This window comes from Diabrotica virgifera, chromosome 6 (assembly GCF_917563875.1).
Source record: "Diabrotica virgifera virgifera chromosome 6, PGI_DIABVI_V3a".
In the NCBI taxonomy this organism is placed as follows: domain Eukaryota; kingdom Metazoa; phylum Arthropoda; class Insecta; order Coleoptera; family Chrysomelidae; genus Diabrotica; species Diabrotica virgifera.
Genome location: NC_065448.1, coordinates 193,791,267 through 193,811,641, shown reverse-complemented (window position 1 = coordinate 193,811,641; position 20,375 = coordinate 193,791,267). Strand labels below are relative to the sequence as shown.

At 29.4% G+C, this 20,375-nt stretch overlaps 1 protein-coding gene across 33 annotated transcripts in view; it reads right to left on the bottom strand.

Moving 5' to 3' along the window:
- The window catches only part of LOC114332398 (LWamide neuropeptides), a 166,660-nt gene extending 151,872 nt beyond the window's left edge, over window positions 1-14,788 (bottom strand). For all 33 annotated transcript variants that reach the window (XM_050653563.1, XM_050653569.1, XM_050653566.1 and 30 more), the window contains exon 1: window positions 14,649-14,788. In XM_050653563.1, the coding sequence (XP_050509520.1) occupies window positions 14,649-14,726 (78 nt within the window). In that variant the 5' untranslated portion in view covers window positions 14,727-14,788. The remainder of the gene's footprint in view (window positions 1-14,648) is intronic.
- Between the last annotated feature and the right edge of the window lie 5,587 nt (window positions 14,789-20,375).

Below are 20,375 nucleotides of genomic sequence, written 5' to 3'. Positions count from 1 at the left end.
TGAATTATTTATTGAATTATTATTTTTATTTATTTATTTCATATTGAATTATTATTATTATAATTGTTAACATCTATTTTTGAATTTATATTTTCTTTTATTTATTTTAACTTTATCTTACTCAACTTCATCAGGGTTGGATTATTTGTTGTCTTCTTCTATTATTATAAATTTCTTGTTGTTTTTTAGATATTATTTCTGTTAGATTGTTTAATATTTCAAAATATTCTTCATTTTGTAATATATCTCTTATTTCAATTCTTTCTAATCTTCTTCTCATTTCTCTATGTTCTTCATTTTCTATAGTATTTTCACAATGTAACACTATATGTTCTGGTCTACCTAATTCTCCACATTCACAATATGCATCATCTTTTAAGTTAAATCTTTCCAAATATGTTGGGTACGGTCCATGTCCTGTTAAAAAGTGTACTAAACCTTGTATTGGATTAAAATAATTTGGAATGTTTTCTAATATTGGTATAAAATTGTATAAACGTCTAGATTTTGTTGAATTTTCCCATTCATTTTGTCTTTTTCTATTTATTATTTCTTTTAATTCTCTTTTATTTCTTATATCTAATTCTATTATTTGTATTATTTTTTCATATTTTTCTTTTTTTAGCCAATAATTACATTCTCTTTTTTGTGTTTCTAAATGCATTGGCATGACTCCAGTTAAAACTGTGAGTGCCTGTGTTGCAGTTGTTCCAAATGCTCCCGTCATTCTTACAAGAAATCCTCTCTGAGCTCTATTTAATTTTTCTGCATTTTTTTTATTTATTAATCTATGTGCCCATACACTTGAACCGTACCCTACAATTGATGCAAGTATTGTACTTAGGTATATTCTCATCTGTCGGAACGAAATTCTATATTCCTTCTGTGCTAGACTAGCAATGCTATGCATGATCTTTATATTTATATTTATATTTATATTTATATTTATATTTATATTTATATTTATATTTATATTTATATTTATATTTATATTTATATTTATATTTATATTTATATTTATATTTATATTTATATTTATATTTATATTTATATTTATATTTATATTTATATTTATATTTATATTTATATTTATATTTATATTTATATTTATATTTATATTTATATTTATATTTATATTTATATTTATATTTATATTTATATTTATATTTATATTTATATTTATATTTATATTTATATTTATATTTATATTTATATTTATATTTATATTTATATTTTAAATTATAAAAGCATGACTGCGGAGTATCTGAAACACGTGAAATAATTGTCAAATAAATATTAAATATTATGGCTGATATCAAAATATTAAGAAATTTTTATACGCCAATGAAAAATCCATACGAAATTTCCAGTTAAATGTTACTATATTTTATAGAAATAAATTATAATTATACTTAAAAATTATTTTATAAGTGACGTTTTTGATTTACACCTTGTGAGAATACCAACGGAATAAATTTTTTGTATTGTTACTAAAAAATATAAAATTTTGAAATATACTTAATTCTCATAATTATAATTATATTATTCTGTTTATATTCTTCACTAGCTGACCCGGCAGACTTCGTACTGCCTCAATAGATAAAAACAAACTTTTGTATACAATAAACTTAAAATAAATAAAAGGAATTCGTAATTAATAAACAAAAAATGTTCGCTGTGAATGAGATTTTATTATTATTTTTATTCAATTACACATGATGTTTGAAGTAATAAAGTTTAGTTAGAAGTAACAAAATAAAGTTTGTAGTGCAACAGTTACAATCTTAAATTTGTTTATCTTATAATAAATATAACAGCTTTATTTGATCTACATTTAAAACAACCCTGTATTTATGATTGTGTTCGGGGTGGTTCCAACTCTATAGGTATTGATTAAATAAAATTAAATAAAAAACAAATGAAGTAAATTAAAATTAAATGAAATTGAAAAAAAAATAAATAAAAATAAATAAAACCGAATAGAATTAAATAAAATTAATGAAATTAGATAAAAATAAATAAAATTAAATACAAATAAATAAAATCATATTAATCTAAATACAATTAAATAAAGCTAAAAGCAATTAAATAAAAATATTAAATTAATTTAAAAAAATTAATAAAATTTAGAAAAACGAAATAATATAAAAAAAATAAATGGAATTAAAAATTGCAATAAAATAAAATAGATGAAAATAAATAAAAAACTTAAATTAAATAAAATTAAATAAAAATAAACAAAATTAATTAAAATTAAATAAAATTTTATAATTTGCTGCTTGTTCTTTTCGTGTGCTCAGAATTTTTCTCCTGCTTACGGTTCGTCAGAAAAGTTCCGTTTAAAGATATTTTTTGAAAATTTGCAAAATTAAAAAATTCATATTTTGCCCAATTTCAGTCCCAAAGTTAAACTGTTCCACTTCTCTTCTATGAAATTTGTCTCTCGTCTCCTTCTATCCTCAGAATATTTCTACGGCTTGACATATTGTATTTCGAACACCGACTACACTAACGAAAAAATTTAGTACGGTTCTGCTCGGAATTCAGCAAGGAGTCTACCTACTTAATTACGTATTTTTCGCGTCGTTATTGTGACAATTACTGCGTCATGGGCAACCCGCTTATGACGTACGGGTATGAAATATAGATAACAAACTACTCCCAGTACGGTCGAATATACCTGCCAAATTTCATAAAAATCGGTAAAGTCGTTTCGGAGGAGTATGGTGACAAACACTGCGACCGGAGAATTTTAATATATGTAGATATAAAATATTTAAATGGCTATTAAAAAATAACGGTCTGAGATAGAAAATTGAAAATTTAGGATTGTATGTATCTTTTGGTTCTACATCTCATAAAATTAGTAAAAAACGGTTTTTCCAAAAATGAAAAAAACATATCAAGGGGGCAACCCCCCTTATGACGTACGGGTATGAAACTCTATAATATCCTATTCCCAGTCCGCTCGAATATACGTGTAAAATTCCATAAAAATCTGTTCAGTCATTCTCGAGTTATAAAAGGTGTAACTAACATTACTCGACTTTCTTTTATATATAATATAGATTTATTCTGAGGTCGATATTTTCCGAGTCAATGGGGAAAATAGTGACGAATTAAGATGGTAGGAATTATATTTTATACACTTTTGATACACCTGATTTTTTGTGCTACAATCAACTTTTAAGGTACTACGCCTATGGCAGCCTAACGAGACAAAAGCGTTTAAAAAATCCCAGATACTGACGTCATCAGCAGAAAGCCATAAACAGGAACGAACCTATGACGAACGAACTTGTATGAATCATTATGCTAAGAGCGTAGGCGCAAAATTTCGGACCAATGCTTTTTAAATCCGTTAACTTTTTTGGAATCCTGAAAAAACTAATAAAGATTTTTGAAAAATTTTAATACAGACTGAAATTTTCTCTTCTTTTTCACCTCAGTAACTTTATAGAAAATAATTATTAAAATAAATATTATAGAAGTTTTCATAGACTTTTCGGTCTCGCTAATAATGTAATATTTCATTCAGCGTTTACATTTTTAAAAACACTTAAGTATTAGTTTTTTCTAGATTCGAAGAAAAATGAATGCATTTAAAAAGCATTAATGTTTATATTACTGAATAGAGAACTCAATTACCTCGCAAATGAGCTATGCTTCTTTTCACGAGCATTTTTCAGTGCGTCACAAATGATAGAAAAAAAGGTAAGTCCGTGATAATATACATTTTAGTGACAAGACATTTTAGTTAAATCTGACAGTTGTCACATTTTATTTGCAATTTGGCATAACAACTTATTGCATTTATAAAATGGTATTTTCTTTGATTTGTATAGTCTTATAAATTGTACAGATTATATTCGCAGATATTATATTATATAATTGGTAAATCATTTTTTTTTATTATAGCGCCATCTATTGACAACTAGAATAAATGTTATAAACGTCACCGATGAAATGTAATCACCGACGTGCGTTTTTTTCTGTCACATACAATTTAATGCGTTAGAATGAAATCGAAAAACTGTGACGCACTGAAAGATGCTCATGAGAAAAACATAGCACACGACCTCTATTCTCATTTAAAACTATCATTGATTGCGTCATCACGCCCAGATTGATGACGTCGCTAGTAAGATAAACATATAATATGTCAAAAAAATCATAATTTAAAGATAAAAATCGACCAGTTTCAGGAATTTTCCTTAAAGTTGCCGGTTACGAAATAACGAATGGATTCCTTTCATTCGCACCATACTGTATTATAAGTGACCGAAAGAATATTTCATAATTATTATGCTTCAGTCAAATGCACAGGTTTAAAAGCTGTCAGCGTCAGATGTAAATCCAGTGTCCTAGTTGTTTTGAGATATTTGCTTAACAAAAAATGAGTGAAAAATCGTATGATTTAGATATCGAATTTAATATAATAATACTTCACCTGGAATTACAAATTATGCAAATACATATTATATCCCAGAAACAACTGGTAGGTACTAAACGTGAAAAATGAATATGAAACGTATGTGCACTATTTACAGATTGGTAGCGAGAATCGAAAATAGACAAGACGAAAACGGCGCGGCGGGTTCGTTGGAAATAGTATATTAAGTATGGAGAACGGTAAGGGTTTTATACCGACCGAAAACAATTGTTTGGAGGAGGAGCGGAGCGACGACTACAATTATTGTCTGAGATCGGTTACCCTTAACGTTCGACATGCTTATAACGTTTTTTGCACGATTGATACCATTATAAATTTTAAAATTAAACATTTTCGTCATATTGACTAGTTTCATTCATTTTATCAAGATAGATACTTTGGTTGTTAGGTAGTAACTAGGGTGCATAACAACAATGGAGAATTGAGTTTTTATTTAGTTGTCAATAATTTTAAGTACAATTTTGATTATTATAAATTAAAATATGAGCGAAAGTGAATTTGAAGAAATTGAACGGGCTTGGGAATGTTGATGTCCTCAATTTAAAGCGTCATGGAGCATGGCGTTCATCGACAGTGGCAGAAAGCTATGTAGAAGATTCTCTTCAAAATAAAATAGATTTTGCCGAAAAAATATTGTGCAATACTAGTAATACTACTAATGTATGCGATTCTGCAGGAGTTTCTGTTAGAAGTAAAACCACAGCCCAAAAAAGTGAGATTTCATTAAATAATTTAACAAATTGTACCATAAGTTTCAATATTAATAAATAATTCGTTAGTTTTCTTTATTCTTTCAAAAAATAAATTAAAATTAAAAGATTTTTTAACTCGACGGTAAGTGAATTACTTACCGTCGAGTTGGAGTACTTACCGTCGAGTTGGATTACTTACCGTCGAGTTGGATTACTTACCGTCGAGTTGCTAGTAAATGTCACCTACTGACGTAAAATCTGTCACGGTAAACAGTCAAAAATAATCAATCGTGCAAAAATATATATAAATAAGGTTCAAGAAGTCGCCCGCGCGAAAAGTGGTCCAAATTTTTTTTAACAATTTTTTTAATCGAATTGTAAAAATAAATTGTTTTGGTTGGGACAATTTTTTTAGGTTTCCTGGACTATTCTGGACAAAAAAGGTCTTTTGTAATTTTTCTCCAAAGTTGATGGTTTTCGAGATAAGCGATTTAAAATTTGAAAAACGCGAATATGGCCATTTTTAAGACTTATAGCGCTTGTTCACAATGGACGTAACCATAAGATGAACGTAAGCCGTTATCATTTCGTAAACCGTAATTTGTACATAATTTAATGCAGCGTTCACAATAGACTTAAATTTTACCTAAAGACAGCCTGTCTTTACGTAAAATTTAAGTCTATTGTGAACGCTGCAAAAAATTATGTACCAATTATGGTTTACGAAATGATGACGGTTTACGTTCATCTTATGGTTACGTCCATTGTGAACAAGCGCTTAATAACTCGGTTAAAAATTATTATTATGAAAGTCAGAAAGTGACGTAATCAAAGTTTAAAGCCCCCCCTACATGATCCTGAACAAATTTGTGTCATTAATGTATTACTAAGCTGATATTTTTAATTATTAACAATGAGCGGTAAATGTGAGTGCGACTAAGATGCACCATTGACTGCCGGAATGGCATCTTTCTCGCACTCACCATTGATGGCAGCCTAATACGTGCATGGCGCTCATTATTATTACTTATAAATAACAGCTTAGTAATAAAATAATGACAAAAATTTATTCAGGATCTTGTAGGGCATGTAGGGGTGGCTTTAATCTTTGATTTAGTCATTTTCTGACTTTCATAATAATAAATTTTAACCGAGTTATTAAGCCTTGAAAATCGCCATTTTTGGTTTTTTTCAATTTTAAATTGCTTATAACTCGAAAACGATCAACTTTATAGAAAAATTATAAGAGACCTTTTCTGTCCAGAATGGTCCAACAAACCTAAAAAAATTTGTCCGGGCCAAAAATATATTTTTGCAATTTGATTATAAAAAAAAATTTAAAAGTTGGACCCCTTTTCACGTGGGCTACTTCTTGAACCTTATTCTGGGATGTCTCACGAATGTTATTATGCAAACAAATCTCATGGGAATATTTTTTCCAACGAACCCGCCGTTTTCGCCTTGTGTAAAACTGATTCTTTTCCGAAAATATTTTTATTTTATTTTTATTACTTTTTTTTAATAGAGATAATTTTGACTGAAAGTTTTAAGACTGTTGAAATAAGGTACCGATATTTTAAGGTATGAGAAACTAAAAAATATTAAAAACGGGGAATTAAAAAAGGGGAAAGCCCCAGGATCCGATTGCATCCGAATTGAACTGTTAGGGATACCTTTTTAGAGAATTTTAAATGGTAAGCATATACACAGACAAGTGGAGGATGAGCATTACAATACTAATAGTAAAAATCTTATTAACTATCTTAAAATCGCCATTCTCTTACGAATAAGAAAAATAAAGCATACATACTATTAAGAAACAACGAGGCTCTCAAGAAAATAAGTTCACATTTTCGTAGCCAAATAAATTAATAATAAAACATAGATATCTACCTCCTTCTTCTCGCGCCTTATCTATTCCAGACGTTGGCTATTAGCCTGACAATTCGTATCTTGTTGGCGGCTTTACAATCTTTATAATATATATCATAACAAATTTTTTAAAATTTGTTTTTTCATTTTTTCGAATACTTTTCTCTCATACTACACAGACGACATACATAATGCTGCACGTAGACGCCTTCCCCCATCGGCACCTTTAGAATCTTTGCACTGTACATGTGGGTTTATGGTTAAATAAGATTATAATATGTAGAACATTATTTTCATAATATTATTACCAGGTCTCTATATTCTTCCTGAACCAAATACAAAATTTGTTAATATTAATATTTAATATGTAGTGTACTTTACAAATGTGCAAATTATCTCGATAAAAACTGGTTTATTGAAAAAATAAGATTGTAGAATACTATTTTCCTAATATTATTACCAAGTCTCTATAATCTTAGTTAATGATTTACAAATATTTTGTGCATTTTACAAATATCTCGATAAAGACTGGCTTATTGAAAAAGTACTAAGAGGCCAAAAAAGTTTAAAAACATTGTGTTTAACTAATGGTACCAAAATAATAATTTAATTGAAGCGTACACAACCATTTGCGGAGGTTTAAGGGAACAAACCCCCATAAAATTTGTATGAGGTGCACAGATTTCATAGTTTTTTTTTAAGATATACCTAATATTGTTCTGAAGCTATTTCTTTGTGGCATTTATGTAATTTATTATTCTAAATGGGAAATAAGCCACACTTTTGCTTAAAAAATTATTTTATTGGCGTTTCGACTCCACCTCGGACGTCGTTATCAAAATACAAAATATTACTAAATTAAACAAAACTGTTGTTGCTTAGTAAAAAAATGCTTCTAATAATTTAATTTAATCTGACTCATTCATATCGGCAATTCAGACATACATTATACATTTTAAAGTAGAAGACTGATGACTGAAAATGATATTGCCAATATTTATGAGTTGCCTTCCTGGCACGACTTTATTGAAAGAGAGTTTATTCGATTACATGAAATCAACTTTAACTCAAAAATAATCGTCACAAAAAAATCATGGCATATAACTTTTCTTAAAAAAAAAACAACCACATGCAATGGTGACAGTAAAATTCCCGTGTTAGTGATTCCATAGTAAATTACGAGGAAAAACAAGGAAAAAAATATGAATATAATAAAAATGATATGAATGAGTCAGATTAAGTTAAATTATTAGGAGAATTTTTTTTACTATGCAACAACATTTTTGTTTAATTTAGTAGTATTTTGTATTTTGATAACGACGTCTGAGGTGGAAGTTGAAACGTCAATAAAATCATTTTTTAAGTAAAATTGTGGCTTACTTCCCATTTAGAAAATATTCCTACCACAAGAAAGCCACATGTCCATTTTCATTAAAAAATCTCTAATAGTTTTCGATATGTTGGAAAAAATCGATTTTTATATTGTAACTTCAAAGGGCTGTAACTTTTTTATGTGCACATTTGTACTAAGATAAGTTAGGTTCAATTGAATTATTTTTGGTCCCAGAATATTTGATTTAATTTACGACCTGCCTTTTTGTTACACACTGTATAACAATATGTATTTTAATAGAGTATATCGATATAAATATTTAATTGTTAATTTAAGACTTTTATCTGTATCCAGCGGTAATGAGGAAATATAACAATAGCTGACTCTTATTAACAATAACCATTTTATAGTCATCCCTTTTAGTCTAAGAACTAGTGAACCCTCCGACTAACGGTCGTCCTGTAAGGCTAGAAATTTGTCTAGTGATAATTCATAGCACACCAAGGCTAAAAACCATGACCTGGCATGCATCAGCGGTGCACGTGTATCTACCAGGTGAATCGAAAGTGCATAGTTTAGGGGTAAAATAAACTTTCTCCTGTAAGGTTTAAATTTAAGTATGTGTTTGAGTAAGTCATTTAGAAGAAATGTGTACAATGACAGGCGATTCTGAAGAGCATAAGACCTTGCCAGGCGACGGGAAAGATTATGGGTTTTTCCTAAAATTATTTTTTTTGCATCGAACAATTTTTTTTAGGTTTTTTGAATCATTCCAAACAGAAAAGGTCTTTAGTGATTTTTCTCTTAAGTTAATAGTTTTTGTTATATAAGCGATTGAAAATTTTGAAAATTGCGAAATCGGCCATTTTTAACCCTAAATCGGACATTTATCTAAAAATTTCAAAGTTTCCAAGGTAGGTAGATATTCTTTAAACATTGATTGATAAAATCCCAAAGAGTTTTTTGAAATACAATATCGGAAACCCCTTTGTTTTTTAATTGCTAATCAAGCGGGCGCGACACTGTAGTATAAGTGAGGACGTTTGAGTTGGCATAAATTCATTATCTCGAGAATGGGCAAATTTCAAGAGAAATCCTGAGACTGGTCGATTTTTATTTTTAAATTAGGACTTTTTGGCATATATATAATACTAGTGACGTCATCCATCTGAGCGTGATGACGTAATCGATGATTTTTTTAAACGAGAATAGGGGTTGTGTGAGAGCTCATTTGAAAGGCTATTTAATTCTCTATTCAGTAATGTAAACAATAACATAATTATTTATACAGGGTGTACAAAAAAATTTTTTTTATTAAACTAACTTTGATTAAATTTGACAAATAGAAGAAAAAATTTTTTTGTACACCTTGTATAAGTAATGATGTTAATGTTTATATTATTGAATAGAGAATTAAATAATCTTTCAAATGAGCTATCACACAACCCCTACTCTCATTTGAAAAAATCATCGATTACGTCATCACGCTCAGATGGATGATGTCACTAGTATTATATATATGCCAAAAAGTCCTAATTTAAAAATAAAAATCGACCTGTCTAAGGATTTCTCTTGAAATTTGCCCATTCTCGAGATAATGAATTTATGCCAACTCAAACGTCCTCACTTATACTACAGTGTCGCGCCCGCTTGATTAGCAATTAAAAAACAAAGGGGTTTCCGACATTGTATTGCAAAAACCTCTTTGGGATTTCATCAATCAATGTTTAAAGAATATCTAACTACCTTGGCCACTTTGAAATTTTTAGATAAATGTCCGATTTAGGGTTAAAAATGTCCGATTTCGCAATTTTCAAAATTTTCAATCGCTTATATAACAAAAACTATTAACTTAAGAGAAAAATCACTAAAGACCTTTTCTGTTTGGAATGATTCAAAAAACCTAAAAAAATTGTTCGATGCAAAAAATTTAATTTTAGGAGAAACCCCTAATCTTTCCCCTCGCATGGCAAGGTCTTATGCTCTTCAGAATCGCCTGTCATTGTACACATTTCTTCTAAATGACTTACTCAAACACATACTTAAATTTAAACCTTACAGGAGAAAGTTTATTTTACCACTAAACTATGCACTTTTCGATTCACCTGGTAGATACACGTGCACCGCTGATGCCTGCCAGGTCATGGTTTTTAGCCTTGGTGTGCTATGAATTAAAGCCCTTGACGGGCGTACTCTTGGGAAAATTTTGGGGTATACGTATAACTTATTAATTTTTTTGTATTAAGTACAGTTTTTAACCTCGAAAATCTAAAGGCATATTGATTTATCACACAGTCATTTTATAATTTTTATGCAAAAATATTTGTTGGCTGCAATGTAAAAAAAGCTTTGAAAATAGCTGGAATATTTACAACATATCGCTTGCAAACTTTTTTTGTTAAAATTAAATTATTTGAGGTTTATACATATAAAAAAGTGTTTTTAAAATAAATTGGTATAAATATAAAGAAGAGCTAAGTTACAAATATTTGTATATGTACAATATATTTTACAATATATTTATATTTTACAAAAAATTCTAATTTGACACTAAAACAATAATTCAAAAATATAATGCAGGTTGAAAACATAGCTAATCATTTTAGATGTTCTTTCAGAATTCAGTGTATTCCGTGATACAGTTCTTTAACATCCTGTATATTGCTCGTTGAGAAAGATAGAAAAGACGAGACTGGAACCTGCATGTTACATGAATGGATAGTGAGAAAGTATCCGGAATAGCAAGTGATTGAAAACTAACACTATATATTTTATTGAATAAAAACCGAAGACACAAAGAAACCAGTCTCCAATATTACTGGCAGATAGATTGTATTTTGAGATACTTCAAATATAAAGTTCAAATATAAATTATTAAAAAATTTAAATATCTTGGTTATAGTAGTTGGCAAAAGATTGTTTTTAAGAGATAATTATTTATAACCGTGATCTACTGAAAATAAATAAATATTTTATTATTTTTATAGTATTTTTTCTTACGGCAACAGTAGATTTTATTTTGTTTTGTAAAATATACCAAAATATGAAAATTGGTATAAAATTTATTTTAAAATATATTACCATTATACAATTTTTCAGAGCATAGAAAATTTTTTTTATTCTTAACTTCTCAAAAATTTAGGATTTAAATATTGGTGCGATTAGCTTTAAATGCTCTGCTCATTCGCAATCTTAGTAATTAATTCAATCCCAAAGCTTTATAAACATTTTCCCTTTTATTTAAATATTCTAATGAGCTTCTGAAATAGGTATTACGAGGAAATTGGTATAACCCTAGAGACAACAAAGCTTGTCAAAAAAATAATATTACAATTCAGGATACCAGAATATCGACGAAATAGCATAATGATACATGTGTTCAAAAAAGAAGACAAAGAATATACCAACAACCATGCTCAATTTTTTTTTAAAAATAGTACAAAATATTTTAATAAAACTCTAACTCACTGAGACAAACTGTATAAAACCTTTATATAAATATCTTTAGCAAAAAAGTTAATGTTGAATTGTTATTGTAAATTAATTTAATTACATAATATCTGAAAATGGTGTTTTATGATCATTGTTTATTTTAATAACTATTTTCAATAGTAAAAACAAAAAAATCTAGTTTCCTGATTTATTCATCATTTTTGATACGTCATGTCTGAACTAACGATGTATTCCTGAAATCTGACTAACCGAAATCTTAGATTTTAGACTATGCACCATTTTTTATATATATTTCCTCTAACGATAATAGTAAAGAAGGGTACTGTAGAATTATTATTTTTAATTAATATATATTATATATTTCAACGTGGTGCTTTTTCTACTCAACGTTGTTTTAATAACTAATTTCAAACATTCATTCATTCTAAAAACAAAAATAAAGCTATACGTTCATATTTTTTGACACTGGGCCCAGAGCATGCAAAATAGAATTCTATTTTGCTGACGTCACAAAATAGAATTTCATAATGGAAGAAACGATGGTTTCGTCGTGGCAACGTGACGTCACTAAAATAGAATTCTATTTTGCGTGCTCCCGCACTGCAATAGTTCAAAAATTTAATATCAGACCGATTCTCAAATTTTTATATCAAATAACTTTTTTCCTAATAGTAATAATGAAAAGTTTCCCATATGAATTAATTTTCATGAACAAAGTGAATAAAAACTTTTTATAAATTTCTTAATTTCTTCTACTAGGTAATTGATGTTTTATTTCAATAATAGTGAAGATACCGACATATCAAATAGCTATTAAACGTGATTTAAAAAATTTGTATAAGTTTTTTGTAATTTGTGTAACTAGTTTTATAAGTGATTTGTTAATTATTTTCAAAAATTATATAGAAAATATTTATTTTTAACCCTTTTAAAACAAAATAAGTCGCCGCGGAGATACAGAAAGTATTTTTATTTTGAAATAATAAAATATTAACAAGTACAGAAAATATTTTTATATTTAAAAAAACTGGCTATATTTTTCCATTAAATATATTTTGCCAAAACTTACTAAATAGAATAACAATTTTCCTTAATTTTAACTCTAAAGTTTTTCAAAGATTTTAAAAACTTAATTTAGAGTTAATTTAAATTTGGTTTAGACAATGAAAGTTAAAATGATATCTAATATTAATTTCGGTAAATGTTAGAGTTTGGGCTAAATTTAAAAAATTTAATTTTTTTACAAAATTACAATCGTCCTAAAACAAATAATTTTAAAAATATATACTTTTTACTTGAAACATTGACATTATTCAAAATTAAAAAACGATTCAAACATTTAAAACCAGTATACGTTCAAAAATTTTAAATAAATCAGGCTATAAAAATCGGTAATAACATTTTAATTTATTTACTGCAAGACTTTTTCTAACACAATACAAAAATAGGTTCACTTATATTTCATAAAAAATTATGAGCAAAAAATTAATTTAAGCATCTCAAGCCATATTTTTACTGATAATAGAAAAAGATATATAAATTAAATGACTAATAATTACGCAACCAAAACGTGATTATTGTAGTATAATAATTTAACAATAATTTGAGGAACGAAATACTAAATTATTTATTACACAATATACAACTTTGTAGGTATGTAGATTTTTTAACATTAATAATAAAAAAGGTAGGAACCCTTGAATTATTATTTTGAATTAATATAATTACATATTTAAACGTTGTGTTTTTATAATCAACCTTGTTTTAATAACTAATTTCAAACATTCGTTTATTGTAAAAGCAAAAATATATTTTTTGAGACTACTAATATAATGCAAAAATTTAATATCTGACGGATTCTCAAATTTTTATGACAAATATCTTTTTTCCGAATAGTAGTACATATCTAATAGACAAGATTTCTGCATGAATTAATTTTCTGAGACAAACTGTATAATTTTTTTTATTCTATTGAATTTATTTTTTATAATTATATTAATAATAGTGAAAAAACATATCAAATAATGAAAACTACCGTGCTAACCATGCGAATTACAAAATTAAATTATTCAAATTATTTTCAAATATTATTTAGAAAATATTTATTGGTAATTCTTTTAAAACATAATTAGTCGCGGAAATAGGAAAATTATTACTACCAAATAACAATAAAATATTAGCCAATACAAGAAAAAATACAAATTTAAAAAATATTAATAAATTGGCTATATTTTTAAATTTAAATATATTTTGGTAAATCTTGGTAAATAAGCTAAATAAAATTTCACATAATTTTCACTTTTACACAAAAATTTTAAATTTTACAAAATTTTAAAAATTTAAATTTAAATTTTAAAATAAATCAGAATTGGACAATGAAAGTTAAGACGTTAACTTAACATTTTTCGTCACTAGACAAAATTACTTTTTTAACTAATCTAAAACAAATTAAAAAAATGTATTTTTCTGTGTCAAAAGTCATTTTTCAAAAATAAAAACGATACAAGTTAAACAGAATCAAATAGAATTGAATAAAAAATATATTCACTCGTATTTGATATATATTTAAAAATATAAAGTAAGAAAAAAATTAATTTAAGCATGTGAAGCCAAATTTTTACCAAAACCAAAACGCGAATATTGTACTAGGTATAATATGTTAATAATAATTTGAAATAAGAAACACTAAGTTACTTATAATACAATGGAAAAACTAAATTTTAAAATAATTATTGTAAATAAATCAAATTAAAATAAAGTATTTCTGTCAGTTATACTAAAAGTTTTCGAAATCAAAAATTCAGCAAATTTTCGTACACGCAGCTTTATTATAATTACCACTTACCTCTCGAGGCGCACAGTGAACGCAAATCAACAAGAAAGCGGCAACAACCGCGAGGAGCACAAGGACTGACCGCATCATACCAGAATGGATAAAGATGGCTTGTGGCGCTCGCCATATCCTACAAAAGCTTTTATATCCAGGATTCTTATCCCGATTTTCGGAGTAGGGACTCTTGTTCCTCTCTCTCTCTCTCCTTTATTCTAGCGACGTCATGTTTGATATGGATAACAGAAAATACCAACGCAGGTGCACTTTTTCCTTGTGAGAGCTTTTTGATAAGGTTTTTATTTCAATATTGGCATTTATTGCCTACGACTGTTGCTATTATTGCGTGATTGGATGCCTATTTTGCTGGTGTTAGTGTTATTAGTACCTGCTTTTAAAGATATCACCTACACATACACCAACGTACTACGCTTTTTGGGTATCTGGATAAGTGGCAATCAGGAAATTTTTTTTTTTGTTGATTTTTGACCCTTGGCATTATCCAACAGGGTTTGAGTATTTTTGCGTTCAACCTTTAATTTAATTTATTTAGTAGAGTAAAATTTGAAAACAAACAATACCATTTTTGTTTCCGGTTTACCTATATTAAAAACATTACAAAAACGGATAATAATAATATGTTATATTGCTTAATATTATAATTTTTATTATTATATTGATTAATATTTTTGTAGTAATTTACAATCTCAGTTAACTTACAGCTAAAAAATGAAAAAAACGCTAAAAGCATGTTTGCAGATTTATATTTACAGTTTTTTTAGTATAACAATTCTAGTAGGGGAGGAAGGTATGCTAAATGTGCAGTCACTCGAGCGTTATGGGGACCTATTGGGTTGTGAGGAGTAGGTCCTAAAACCAAAAAAAGTTAAGTTTTCCATTTTAGTGGGGACTTTCCATTTTTTAATTGATTTTCCATTTCCAATAATCGATTATTCCGATTATAGCGCCATCTATCCATATTTCGAAAAAATGTCTCAAATAAAAGTTACTTATTTTTACATAAAGGATCCAAATCTTCAATAAAAAATTGGGGTTCCTATTAAATATTTTAAAGTAACCCCCCACCCCATCTCCGTGGGGGGTCGTGTTTGGTGTCACTCGATAGGTTTTTCAAAAATATTGAATAAGTGTATTTTTCAGTTTTTCGATCTGATGTTCATTTCGCAAAATATCGCGGGGTTCGTATTTAAATTTTTTTTTAAATTTACCCCCCCCCCTCTCAGTGGCGGGTCGTGTTTGGTATAATTCGATAATTTTTGAGAAATATTGAACACATATTTTTTTAGACGAAGTACGAAGTAGTTTTCAATCCTAATAGTAAATTATTAATATTGAAAATATTAAAAATATTACTAAAAGATTTTTAAATTGAAAACTAATTGGTACACTTTCCTGGTGACACCACCAAGACTTCTACAATTTGCAAGACAAATGGATGCTGCAGTGAAGACGAGAGGGAAGGAATTCTACACTATGCAATTCACATCCCCCGTCTGTAGCTGGTAAAGTTCCAACGGAAAAATGCACCTAGTTACTCCACGGAGTAATACGACTATAAAATAAAAATAAAAATGTATACCATTTTTATTCAGTTGCAATGCGAAGGCAAAACAATCTTCCTTTTCAATTAGCATACGGAGTACAGTCCAGTCCCTTGAATCGCGATTTTCGGCTCTTATTTTTAGTTATTTTACATATTTTTTTAGTTTTTCAATCTGTCGTTCATTTCACTAAATATTCGCTTTTCTCTTGTGAAACTGTGTGGCTCACCCATTTCCTTACGCCCCGCTCAAATCGTCAGATTTTTTAAATATACACTGTGTTGCATGTACCTAACTTACCTTAGTCTAATCTGACCATTTTGAGTTTTTCTAATGATAGATTTTTTTGCGGCTTCTGATAGTATTGATCATTACTTTTCTAACGCATGTCTAATTTTGAAAATTGGTTATACCATTCAAAAGTTACCGAGCTCAGAAATATGACTCAATTTTTATTTAAAAAAGGGAAAATGTTTGTCGATATGTATGTATGTATGTGGAAAAGTTAAACCGATCTGAATTTTTGTTTCTGTGTTTGAAGAGGGGACCAGGGCCGATTCAGAATCGATGTAGTTTGTGACTTTTGACTACCCATAAGCCAGCTATAAGACTTAGCAAGTACAAAACGGCATATTTTATGGGGGTATATATCTTCGGTTCAAGAAGAGACAGGAGAACCGCAAATACACCAAATCAATAGTATTGAGTTAAGCTTTCAAATGGTGTTTAACCCTCTAGGATGAGCGGCCGTGGGTAACGGCATAAACGCTGGCCTCATACGCCAGTAGACGTGGGTTCGATCCCTGCCAAAGACAAACCATTTTCATTTCCAATAATGACACGAGCCGTCTCACCGTGCCTCGGAGAGTACGTTAAGCCGTCGGTCCCCCTGGGCTAGTGTACATCGACACTAGTTACTTGAAACAGGGTTAAAGATGTAATTGGCGCTGGAACTATCCGAAAGGATCTCCCCGGCAAAAATGCCATACGATATTATTATTATTATTATAACCCTCTAGGATTAGATGTACACACGGCTCAGTATAGCCAAAAAACTGAAAAAATTAAACTTTGAAAAAATTTTGGTTTTTCGACAATTACTCAAAATTTCAACCTAAGAATTGCGCCAATAACTGAGCCTTTGTAGAAGGACTCTAGGCGAATCTAGGGGTGTATACCTCGTATTCGGGAAAATTCTAATTTTGAAGTTATGGGCTTCATAAATATAATCAAATCTATTTCTTATGGGAAAAACGGTTTTTCAACCTCAATAATTCCTGTAATAGCTTCAGTTATCATACTTGACCTTAGATTCATCAGATACTACTTATCAATACGTTCCAAACTCATGTTTAGCGATCAAAATCGGTTAAGCCGTTTAGAAGTTATTAAGCTACAAAAAGTATAATCCAATTAACGATTATTCCCTAAATGGTTTATGTAGTTGTAGTGGTTATAGGACAATATCACTAATAAGCCATACCCTCAAAATATTTCTAAAGGTGATTCATGGAAGATTATACAGAAAGCTAGAAAATGATATGAATGATACCCAATTTGGGTTCCGCAAAGGACTTGGAACAAGAGAGGCATTGTTTGCATTTAATGTCCTTTCTCAAAGATGCTTAGATATGAACCTGGATATTTATTCCTGTTTCATAGACTTCGAAAAAGCGTTCGACAGAGTCCGACATGAAAAACTAATAGAATTATTGCAAAACAGAGATATAGACAGACGAGACTTACGAATTATCATCAATCTGTATTGGAATCAAAAGGCCAATATAAAGATAGACGAACAAGAGTCCGAGAATATTGATATAAAGAGAGGAGTAAGACAGGGTTGTGTACTGTCGCGGCTACTGTTTAACGGGTACAGTAAAGCCATATTTCAGGAAGCGATAGCGGAACTAAGTGATGGAACCTCTATAAACGGAAGAATAGTAAATAACATAATATTCGCTGATGACACCGTTATAATGGCAGACACCCTGGAGCCGCTACAAGAATTGTTAAATAGAATTAACGATTATTGCATTCGATATGGACTCAAAATAAACAAGAAAAAAACTAAATTTATGATGGTCTCAAAAACACAACATGGAAATGAAAGGTTAATACTAGAGCAAACCCAAATAGAAAAAGTAAAGACATACAAATATCTGGGAACCTGGGTTGATGACAAAAATGACCAAAGCAAATAAATTAAAGTCCGAATTGAAACTGCAAGGCAAGCATTTATAAAAATGAAGACACTGCTTACAAACAAAGGCCTTCAGTTGCCTCTCAGATTGAGGGCTATAAGATGCTACATATTTTCTCTATTACTATACGGAATGGAAGCTTGGACATTGAAAAGGCAACACATAAGAAAAATAGAAGCGTTCGAAATGTGGTGTTACAGAAGAATGTTGAAAATTCAGTGGGTTCAAAGGATTACCAATGTTGAAGTGCTACGAGGTTTAAATAAGGAGTTAGAAATTATGAACAGTATAAAAACAAAAAAACTAGAATATTTGGGTCACATTACCAGAGGAGAGAAATATGAGCAGCTGAGAGTTATTATGCAAGGAAGGATCCAAGGAAGAAGAAGCATAGGAAAAAGACGCATCTCCTGAGTGAGGAACTTTAGAGAATGGTTTAACTGTAGTTCATTACAACTATTCAGAGCAGCAGCCAACAAAGTGACCATAGCCATTATGATATCCAACCTCCGCTAGGAGATGGAACTTTAAGAAGAAGAAGTGGTTATGACGCTAAATTTGATCTGGCAACGGGCAATTCGAGTTCATTTACCGGCCATCCCAATATTTTTTTTCAATCTATTTCAAATAGAAAAAAAAAAAGAACTAGTGTACATTCGGTGGACACTAGATCATTTGTGAGATAATGCGACAAAGGCGACTATTTATAAAGCTTAACGTGTAATCGAGAAACATTACATTTAACTTCATACATTTAATTTATAAATAACTTTGAAAAACTCCTGATACAAGACCAAAAAACCGCTAAACGCCGTAAAATGAGTGGCGCATACAATATTCCAGCTACAAAAGATCTGATATGAATATTACGTGGCGCGAAAATGTATTTTCATTTTGATGCAAAACAAAATTCTAGTATTATTTTAAAAGATTTTTCCATAATATTTGCTAAATTTGAAGTAAAACGCGCCACAAAAGAGTAACTTTGATACAGTTTGAATTTTGAAACTCTTTTGTGGCGCGTTTACTTCAAATTTAGCAAACATTATGGAAAAATCTTTTAAAATAAAACTAGAATTTTATTTTGCATCAAAATGAAAATACATTTTCGCGCCACGTAATATTCATATCAGATCTTTTGTAGCTGGAATATTGTATGCGCCACTCATTTTTACGGCGCTTAGCGGTTTTTTGTTCTTGTTTCAATAATGCATAAACACAAGCGAAATCCCTATGGAATGGAAAGTATCATACCTCAGTACTATACATAAAAATAGTGATAAAATAATTATGAAATTTATTTATTTATCGTATGGCACTTGACACATTTGCATTTACACATATTTTGTATAAGACAAGACATAGGTTCACAAACGTACATCTAGCTTATTTACATATTCTATTGACTCTAGAGTCGCCATTAGGAAATCGCCTGACCTGCCATGATATATGATCTTGTAGGACACTGTTCTGTGATGTGACATATGGTTTGTGGTTGTCCACAGTCACAGACTGGGGATGGTCGTTTACCCCATTTGTGCATCATGTAACCACATCTGTCGTGTTGGGTTCTGATTCGGTTCAGCATAGTCCATGTGTTGCGTGGTAAGTAAAAACCTGGCTGTTTTTGTGTGATGCAGGTTAAGTTGCTATTTTGTTGTTTCATCCATTCTCGAGTCCATGTGGTCGTTAAATTGAACTCATTTTCCGCAGCAACCTTTGCTTTTTTTATTGGCGGTCGTCTGGAGCGTAGACGGTTACTAGCGTTACCAGGTGTCCCGATTTGCGCGGGACGTCCCGATTTTCAGGGGTCTGGGGACGCGTACCGATTTGTACCTGATCGGGACACTAAATGTCCCGATTTTCACCCACGAAAACCAATTTCAGGTGGACTTGCAGTGAATTTTATAACTATGTTATAAAAACAAGGCACTCCTAAAAGCGGCAAAATAGTTTACTTAATCTACGATTATTTT